Raw genomic sequence first — 10,591 nt, forward strand, 5'->3', positions numbered from 1 at the left:
CCAGTGCTATTTAACATCTTTGTTGGTGACATGGACAGTGGGATCAAGTGCACTCTCAGCAAGTTTGCAGATGACACCAAGTTGTGTGGTGTTGTGGACACGCTGGAGGGAAGGGATGCCATCCAGAGGGACCTTGACAGGCTGGAGAGGTGGGCCTGTGAGAACCTCATGAAGTTCAACAAGGCCAAGTGCAAGGTCCTGCACGTGGGTCGGGGCAATCCCAAGCACAAGTACAGGCTGGGCGGAGAATGGATTGAGAGCAGCCGTGAGCAAAAGGATGAGAAGCTCAACATGAGCCAGCAATGTGCACTGGCAGATCAGAAAGCCAACCATGTCCTGGGCTGCATCAAAAGAAGCGTGCTCAGCAGGTCGAGGGAGGGGATTCTGCCCCTCTACTCAGCTCTCGTGAGATCCCACCTGGAATACTGCATTCAGCTCTGGAGTCCCCAACACAAGAAGGACGTGGAGCTGCTGGATCAGGTCCAGAGGAGGGCCATGAAGATGATCCGAGGGCTGGAGCACCTCTCCTATGAAGACAGGCTGAGAGAGTTGGGGCTCCAGGATGATCTTATTGCAGCCTTACAGTACTTAAAGGGGACCTACAGGAAAGCTGGGAGGGACTTTCTACAAGGGCATGTAGTGACAGGACAAGGGGCAATGGCTTTAAACTGAAAGAGGGGAAATTTAGATTGGATATAAGGAAGAAATTTTTCACTTAGAGGGTGGTGAGACACTGGAACAGACTGCCCAGAGAAGTTGTGGATGCCCCATCCCTGAGGTGTTCAAGGCCAGGTTGGATGAGGCTTTGGGCAACCTGGTGTAGTGGAGGGTTTCCCTGCCCATGGCAGAAGAGTTGGAACTAGATGATCTTTGAGGTCCCTTCCAACTCTAACCATTCTATGATTCTATGATCTTTCCCGCACTGGGGTTGGCCAGGGAGGGGCTGTCCCTAGTAGGGAACCTGGATGCAGCCTCCTTGTTTTGGAGGTGAAGACGGTTGAATGGTATGGACACAGGCCATTCCAGACACGGGCCACCACTCAGCTTCAGCAATGGAGAATGGTCTTCAGCAAATTCACCGAAATAGATGCAGCCATTTTGAAAACGTTTCTGTGGATTTAGGAGCAAAACTCTGCCTAGTCTGCATGCACTATGGCTATGCCATCACCAGCAGTCTTACTCTGTCATTAATGGATAGACACAATACACAGTGATGCTTTCAGTTGTTTTTTAATTGAACAATAATAATCATATACTTTTTAAAAGCAATCAGCTTATTAGTTTTACATTCAAGAACTCAAAATGTCATTTATGACACTGTTGCAAACTAGTAATAATGTATGCAAATATTTACTACATTCTTTAAATAATTCTTTTCAGTCTGCTGAAGGACTGTGGGTTTGATCCTGCTTTCACTGAAATCAAGAAAAATTACTTTTGATATCAGTAGCTAAGAATCAATATGCTCGCTTGTAAATAGCCCAAGATAATATTGCTCCCTCTCAGACCTAAACGTTCCACACAGGTTAAAATGCGGTATATGCTAGTTTGAGATTTATGTTTAATGTGCCTCCGACTGTTGTGGCAAGAGAGCCTGCACTGCCGTACTGACGACTGGATGTCTACTGTCACTGTCCTCTTGTTCTAAAGTAGCGCAGTTCAGCACTGCTTTCCCAAGTGAAAGCAGCTGGCTTCCACCAACGTCGGCTTTGGATCAGGATTTGGACTCTTTAAAGGCTTTGGAGTTTCTGGCGTTCGTGGTTTTAAAAGTACGTTTTCAGATCCTGCACCAAACTTTGGCTGTGGCACTGTGTGCTCCTTTCACTGAAAGTCACTGTCACAGCTCACATTGATCTCAAACAAAATATTCAATTCACACCACATTTTCAAAGAGAGTGCTCTGCGTTACAAGGCAGTTCCGAAACTCATGCAATCCAGGCTCACTCTGGCGCAGCCACATCAATTTCCATTATCTGACGATCGGGTTGTTTCCAGACATACTAGCAAACACATCTCAGTGTGGATTTTTATGCTACAAATATATCGTCCAGTCTGGATTGAATGAGGGACTGCCAGCTCCTACAACACTCCAACGTATGTAAGTTATTCTCCTGGCTGAAAAGGGACTGCTTGCTCATGCAAGAAACGAAGGACTGGGCACTGAAGCAATGTGGGCTGCAGCTGCGCTACCACTCACCAAGGGTCCAAGTCTTCCCTGCACTGGATCAGATGAACTCTCTGTGAGGCACAGCTGGGCTGCAGCCAGCAATGAAGACGGAAAGTGCGAAGGTCCATTTGCTGCCCTCTGGCCTTAGACCTGCTCTTCCCCAAGAAATGCAGATGTCGCCTTAACGGCATCAAAGGAACTGCTTTACAGAAACTTACATATTTAAATAATGCTAAGCAGCTTCTTTAATATAAGATCCCCTTCTACAAATCTGTATAATTTACCAAGCAGCTGTTTCTCTGTACAGAATTTAACTTTAGAAATCCACCTTCAACACAATACACGTCTGCAGTGTCATGGCTAAGTTATTTACAATGTATAAACTGAAATGCTGGGTGTTTTCTCACTGAAGAAAGGCGTATTTATCTCCAAGAAATTGTCACCAAACTTCCAAAAAGCAGAAAATTACTACTGAGTAACGTTGGTTTATTTAATTCATACTATGCGTTCCTATGTTGTTATTATTATTGTTGTTGTGATTCAGGGGTGTTGCTTTCTATCCTGGGATTTGTTGACGTGCGTTTCTTTCCCGTTGGCTCCACACCAATAGTTTCACTCACCCAAAATGTCCGCTGAATTCAGTGAGAGCTTTCCCACCCTCAGGCTGCAAGAGTCGGCGTCTGGTGTTATTTAAATGAGGAGGATTGTATCATGTTGGTTTTTTAGCATTACTATACATTTAGGAATCCACAATACGTTTCTCTCTTCAAATACTTATCAAAACAAATATCAAAAATCATATATACTGTACAGTCTATTTTTAAGTAAACATTTTTCTCATGAAAAACAGAATCACAATTGGCCTTCAGAGGTTACATTTTGTTATGCTATAGATCTAATTTGTTCATAAAGTGTGTTGTTGCGTATTCAATAATCTGTGAGAAATGCATTCACTTGAGAGTCTTATGAGTGTAAGTAAATATCAGCGAGGATTTAGCCATTTCATTACTGGAGAGCGAATAGTTTTCTCCTTAACGAATTCCTCTTTTACAGAATTGCCATCCCCTGATGCCATGTCGTTCTCTGAAAACATACAAAAAAAAAAAAAGTAGATTTCATGAAAATTAGATAAACTATTGTCCTGCAGCAATGTCCCTGGTTTTGGGAACACTTGAGAAAAACCTTAGCTGACAAATCTTACAGAATCTCTCTGAATGCCTTCAGTTACCTAGTTGCAAGATTTCTGCTAAATTATGGCATAAGCCAGATGTATTTTCTAATAGTTTAAGAGTAAGGCAAGATGATTTGAGTTCAGTTTCCAGTTCTTACTGTAACACTCCGGTATGACATGGGACCAAGCAGCACATCCTCAATAGCTACAGCAGTAAATTAAACATGCCTGGAGCTATTTTCTGGCTGAGGCCAGCTAGCGTGGAATAGCCTGGCGCATGCCACTAAACTCTCTTATTCTCAAAAAAAAAAAAAAGATATCCAGTCTGTCTACTGGAAATATTCCCTGGCTGACACTGGTTCCTGAGCTGTGGCTGAGGTTGTTTGGCATGGCTAGCTAGGCTGGGACAAAGCATGCCAGCCGCTGCCCTGCTGCTTGGCCATGAAGGTGTTGCAATACACAGGGACACGCTCTGGCACTGTTAGATTTACTAGGCTATACATAGCCATAATGTCTTCACAAAATATACAGGTCAGAAACTCTCCTGTTTAAAATACAGAAGCATCCATAGCTGTTTTAATTCGCTGAGGATCTGTCCTAGATGCTATAGCTACCTCTGAAGACCACTCTTAAATGAAACCCCACGTGACCATAACATGCAGTACTACCCACAGTGTCCCTGGTCTACTTCCAGTGAGAGACCTCTGAGAACAGAAATCAGTGCGAAACCTTTGCGCAGGAAAAAGACACTACTTGTTTCTACGGGGTGAGGTTCTCATCCTGGCTGGTATCAGACAAGCAGCTAAACATTGAGGCAGCAGAAGGTTTGGGACCAAAGGCAAGGGAGGAAGAGGAAAGGGGAGGAGGAACTGATGAAAACAGGCTACCTGGGAAGATTTGGAATATAGAGTAAATATAAAAAAAGGCAGGACAGGAACTATTTTTCATGTTATTTCAGCACCCTTGGTAATAAACAAAACCTCGAAAGGCAAAAGGGCACAATCATGTAGAAAACTACAAAAGGATCAGGACTGATCCATCTCACAATGTTTTTTTTAAAGATAATTTTAAATGTGGTATGAGCATAAGCTGAAGAAGTTTGCTTCTGTCTAACGTTCTCTAAACAGCGAGTGGGGGAAAGATAATACATGTATTAAAGCTGCAAAGTCTAGATAGTTTAATGTAACAGGAGAAAATCAAAATAAGGCACACAAACTGCAGTTGGAGGAGAAAGAAAATTCAATGACTTTTGGGTGAAGTCCTAAAAGAGCTCCCAGTAGGTCTAGGATTAAATCTCCGATATTTATTTAAAATCTTTACATTTGTATTGATTTTGATTGGTGCTTAAATTTAGAGTAAACATTGTTCAGTCAAATATATCTCAGTATCATAAGGTGAAGAACAAAAGGGGGAGAAATTTTAATCCCAGCTTTAAAAACTTACGTGATCTCTCCTTCCTGCCTCAAAAACACTCCAGTTTATCACATGCTTTTTTTTTTTTCATTCTGGAAAGATTTGTTACAGGCTTCAGACATAATCTTAAAGGTAAGAGCTTATTCCAGAGATACTGTGATAATTGACTACAGTAAAACATTTCATAAACAGTTCACTGACATCTGAAAATATATAAAGCTCTGTCTTCATAGAAAAAAAATATATTTTTTTACCACATATTAACTAACAGTAGCAAGTGCAACCTAATGAAATCCTATTCTACACAAAGCAGCTACATGCATCACATCTGAACTGACTGTTACAAATCCTAGCATAGCCTCCCCTTGCACAGGTGACGTTGCACTGCTAGTGCACGCAACAGCTGCAAACAATTTTGCCTGTGTTAGGATTTTCAAATGTTTTTACCATGTGTCACAGCTCACCTAATTCCTTGCCTTATGTTAAGGGAGCAGCCAATAAGAAAAATAAAAGTACCTTGTGTTGTTAGCCGTTTCCACAGCTCCACCAAAGTACACATCGCCCACGCACAGCACACACAGTGTGGTAGCAGATCACGTACAAGGTGATTTCTGCTGAAACCAACTGCCCAACGAAATCTTACCTGTGTGTGAAACTATTTTTCGTCGATTGGGAGGCTTTGAAGCAGACAGTTGAAAAAATGGGAACTTCAAACACTTGCCAGTTACTCTGTCACAGATGCCGGAGGGACAGTTGCAGGTTTTCCTGCATTCCATTCCATAGGTACCGTAGGGACACTCTGAAATAAAGTAATATAGCAAAGCAGTCCTCAGTGATCCAAGTCAGCTGCCAGCCCTCTTAATAGCTTGTCTGCTTATATCCTTAAAGTGGAAAATCTTTGAGTGGAGGTCAGCTAAACCTTAACTACAGGATTTCAGCATGCTAACTGCTTGTTACGAGTATTTTGCAGTTTTAACAAACTTTAACATACATTATACACATAATTTATTTTCCTATAATTTATTTACAATGTGCTATCTGTAATCCTTCTCTGGAACACTCATAGTATTAAAACTCAAATTAAAGGCAATACGAATATGTAAGTATATAATCATAGAGGATATAGTTAAAGCATTAGCATTGGATTTAGAAAAGAAGATTTCAGAAAGTTCACTATTTGGGCATGATATTCTATGACTTACATGACCATCATGATTTAGACCTGCAATCTATTGGTGCCGGGCCGCTCGTGGCCGGGGCCATTGCGTGTAGGCTGGGTGGAGGCTGCCGTCCCGACCCTGAGGAGCTATCCAGCAAACGCATCCTCCGCCTGGAGACGCTCCCTGCTCCTGGGGAAAAGCCTTCCCCCGTGGGACAGCTTCTCAGGCAGCAAAGGTCTGCTTCCCATGGCAGACAGCAAAAAGCTCACCTACATCACCAGGTTAAAGAGTGAGTGTGCTCTAAAGGGATCACTGGCACTGGGGCAGCTCCCTGGTTGTACTGCATCTGGTCACACGCTGCCCCGATTCAAATCTCACATCCCTGCACAAGCTCATAGAGGAGCAACAAAGGGCAGCTGTCAGGACAAGACAAAATGTTTTTCGAAAAAAAATTGTCAGGTGCAGAGGATTTGCCCCATCCCAGGTGACATGTATCACATGCTGGATTGCATAATTTCCCAGAGGGTTTAAACCTGGGGTCATGGCCCTCATCTTCCTCTATCTTGCTGTTGAACAGGTATCTTTCCAGAATCATAGCTGAAGAGATGGAGACAAGGAAAATCCAGCTCCAGCAACCCCGTTCCAAACCCCCAAACAAGAGATCATCCCAAGAGAAGTTTGGGATGTCCCAGGAAAAAGGTCTTTATGCCCAGGCTGTCCTTGCCAATGCAGGGTGCATGGTCACCTTAAATAGCAAGTCCTGGAGAGTTTCCAGTTCAACTCCTAAGGGCAGATGAATGACCATTCAGGGCTTGATCAAGGATGCATTCAGCCCAGCCTCCCGCAAAACACTTAAGAAATAAGATGGCCGTGACAAGAGCAAATCTTATCTCATCTCTCGTATTCTCCCACATTTTCAGCTCTGGCACCTCCTGAGCCAGACGGAGGTTCTGTGCATATAACACCCCAACACAGGGTTATCCTTCTCAGTTTGTCCAGCCCCCCCTCCTGAATCAATGCAAATATTTAGTTTTGCCCTACAGCCTAGACTATCTGAAAATTGGACTAATGCCCCAAAACGAAACCAACATTTTACAATTCTCTGCATGCCCAATGGGTATGCTTTTGGAAATTAAAAGCATGGGAAAATCAACCAATTCCCTGCTAGAGACTGACCAGTGAATCCCTCCAGCTTGGAGGGCCTCACTTAGCTTCATCATACTTGCTTTCCCAAGCAAGGATGCTCTTTGATCTGCTATTTGCCCACATAAACAAAAACAAAATTCTGCCAAAGCAAAACAGTTTTTGTGCGCACAATCCTCCCTGAGGGACAAGCTGAGAGCGCACACCACATGGAGCATCAATCTGCCCGCTGCAGGTGCTCAACCCAGAGAGGTGATATGCAAAGCTGTGCACAACAGCATGGAAACAAGTCTGAGCCCAAAGAACTTGGCTCCATGTGGAATAATCCTGGCATTGATGCTGTTCTTCAGATTTGACAAAACTGAGATCTAAGTCAATTTTGCTGTTAGAAGACTTTGTTCAGCAGTAGCCTGCTCCTAAATAAATGGCAAATAGCTCCCAGTGATCTGAGGGAAGCAAGAGCAGGTTCTTCCCCGAGACAGTTATACCTCAGGTTTAGACGGTATTTACTAATATAAGTGCAGAGCGCCTGTATTCCTCAGTCTTTTTTGAGCAATAACGCCATTGTTACTGATAATAAGATGCACTCTTATAATACTAAAAGTAGACAAAAAAATTCTCTGAAACACATACTGTCCATATTATACCCATTTTGGAAATAAGAAATTGAAGAACAGAGTTCAAGTCATTTTTGCACAACTTCAAACTAAACCAGTCACAGGCAACCAGAGAGAATTTAGCTATCCTGACTCTGTGAATTATTACAAACATGGAAGTTATTAAAATGAGTGAGTGATTTGGTATCATAGCTATAAAATAACAACACTTAGCCCTATACTTTGCCTGATAAAATTCAAATACATACAGAAAGAGACTGTACTATCTCAGAGCTGAGATGAAAAAAGAGTTAGAAATAACATCTATGATATTCAGTGCAAAAAAAAATATGGGGAATATAAGCCTTAAATACCTGTTTACAACTCTAAGTCAAGATATGGCTTTATTGAAATTAATAAGAGTTTTTCCACTGACTCATTGGGAAAACAAAACAAAACAAAACAAAACCAAACAAACAAACCCAAACCAAAAAAACATTTTACTTCACATTTTCTACAGAGCTTCCAAGATTCAGCTACAGGGATGCGGATTGCATGTCGCTCAATGTCTCTTTTTTCCCATTTGAAGCGTGCTATTGCAAAGAAACTCCTATGAGGACAGTGAAAACTATATAATAATTCAAAAGAACTGTTAAAAGAATTATACATGGTATGTCGCACCGCAGTAACTTTTAATGCACTGAAGACCAGTCAACTATCTCAGTAAAATACTTTTCTGGTGGGTGCACCAAAGATATTATCTAGTAATTCTAGTAAATTCTAATCTTTGGAAATAAAAGTAGTATTTTGGGTTTCACTCTCAAACATGCACATGAATTTGTTTTTAAATACCTATGTAAATAAGTGTGTGCTGTATGTGAGTCAGCCTGAATTATTTTTGCAGCATCTGGTTCTAAGTCATTACTTTAACTGAGTCTATTAAAACTCCTGGTGTTTAACTGCCAAGACATGTCCATTTTTAAGGAAGTTACTCAAAGGCATACCTGCATCTGCTTAATGAAGTGGTACACAAACACAGGAAAACTCACTGCATTCATACTTTGCAAAGGCTTTTTAAAAATCATTTATTTTAAAAACTTTCACCCTACTTCTTAGTAATTTAATACTTCCTCTCCTTTTAAAGATTTTCCTTTTTGCACAGAGTGAGGATAGCTCTTAAATGAAAAATGCCGTTATGGTGTATGACTAAAGAAATCAGCATGCAGCATACCTGGAATACGCTGAGAGCAGCGGCTGGCTGCTCATCTCACAGTCAGCTCCTGTTCTGTTACTTCCATCTTTCAGGCAGGAGGGTCTCTACTTGCCTCCCCTGACCACATACCTAGCATAGCTGAGCACCTCAAAGGCAGGACTGAATTAAACATGACAATGTCCCCAGGCACTCCAGCAGTGCAGTTATCTCCATCCCCTAGACTCCGGGCAGAGCACCTGGTCCCTGGGCAGGCAGCCGGCAGCACCCGAGGGAACCTCATCCCAGGAAGAGCCCGGCAGGGGCAGGGACCTGGTGACAAGGTTGGACTTGCAGGATTAAAGTCCTTGCAATTTATAGAAAGCCACCCACCAAGTCAGCGGAAGGATCAGGACTAGTGCCTGTGTCTCCCAAGTCCCAATCAAAAATCTCATCTCCGAGCACACCTCATCCGTATTTCCTCACACATGTCCCCAAGTCTAAACAGTATTCTCACATTAATAACCCTGTCCTGCCTACATGTAACACCCTTTAATACCAGCAGGTAGTTTTTGCTCTCCTCTTGGCTAAGGACTGAGCTGGAAAAAATCCGTTTTAGAACTTTCAAGCAGGAGGTAAGCTGTCTATGTAGGTTGCTGTCAAATCGCCACAGTGGGTGCATGCAAAGTGAATATTGTTACCTTTGCAGATACCAAATTCATCACCAAAGTCATCCTCCTCAGTGTAAAACTGGCACTTCAGCCCAGGACCACACTTGACACCATCCATACCCGAGACCGTACGATAGCAAGTCTCCCCCAGAGCAGCTGCACACACTCGGCAACAGCCACAGTCATCCAGCACCGTTCGCTTACAGCGCAAGGTACTTTTGCATGCGTTACTGTCACAGGGCTCGGGACAATCTACTGCATATTTCGCACTCCAAGCAGTTCCAGCGTGCACGGGCATCAGGAGGAGTGTGAGAAACAGGAAGCCCTTCATGTCTTGCAGGGGTAAATGCTCCGTCCCAAAGAGCAGGCTTTAACGCTCAGCCTGCTGGTGCCTTGTGCCGAGGGAAGCAGCGGTACAGAATCCAAAGTGGTAGCTGCACACATCAGCCTACAAGTTTATGAGCTTTATACAGTGTGTTGCCCACATGCTGCACCGTCGTCAGCTTCCTCAATCCGGCAGCGCTGCTTCTGCCAGCCTCCCTTGTTTCAGTTTATGAAATCCAGGATGAAGGTTGGATTAGCACTCTGCTGCCATCCAGGAATTGAAAAGCCTGAGCTGATGTAATCTGTTATGTTTAGTTGGTTGTTTTGCATGAGGACTAAAAACTCTCTCACATCCGTCTCAAATGCTCAAGGACGTCTGCCAAAAGGGAAAAAAAAAAAAAAAAACACCCACAAAACCCACACACAACCAGAAGAAAAAAAACCCAACCCCGAGTAGGTTGCATACCTTTCTGCAGGACAGGGATCACTCTGACACTGGGCACACGGCTGACAGGACAGCTCTGCCTCACTGACACAGTTCGTGCAGCCAGAAGAAAATCACACTGAATCATCTCACTGCCAAAAGAATAACCTTCCAGAGAACAAATCTTTGCCTTCCCTTTCAAGGGGACGCGGACAGTTACTTTAAGGAACAAAGTGAGATCATGTCATTTAACAGCTTAGCTCAAATGTTTCAGTAGTGTTTTTCCCGCCTGCATCAAAATGGTACTTTTCAATCAGTATTTAGGTGGAGATG

At 43.0% G+C, this 10,591-nt stretch overlaps 1 protein-coding gene across 2 annotated transcripts; it reads right to left on the bottom strand.

Annotated features, from left to right (window-relative positions):
* Positions 1 to 3,149: 3,149 nt before the first annotated feature.
* On the bottom strand, positions 3,150 to 9,856 carry ESM1 (endothelial cell specific molecule 1). 2 transcript variants are annotated; one of them, XM_009985595.2, is made up of 3 exons: positions 9,541 to 9,856; positions 5,395 to 5,550; positions 3,150 to 3,250 (listed from the first exon to the last, which is right to left on the bottom strand). In XM_009985595.2, exons 1-3 carry the CDS (start codon positions 9,839 to 9,841, stop codon positions 3,150 to 3,152), a joined length of 558 nt encoding a protein of 185 aa, XP_009983897.1. In that variant the 5' UTR covers positions 9,842 to 9,856. The 2 variants fall into 2 exon arrangements, with proteins under 2 accessions (XP_009983897.1, XP_009983898.1); XM_009985596.1 differs by lacking the exon at positions 5,395 to 5,550 and having other exon boundaries at positions 9,541 to 9,841.
* Positions 9,857 to 10,591: the final 735 nt, after the last annotated feature.

Source organism: Tauraco erythrolophus, chromosome Z, assembly GCF_009769465.1.
Source record: "Tauraco erythrolophus isolate bTauEry1 chromosome Z, bTauEry1.pri, whole genome shotgun sequence".
NCBI classification, from domain to species: Eukaryota; Metazoa; Chordata; class Aves; order Musophagiformes; family Musophagidae; genus Tauraco; species Tauraco erythrolophus.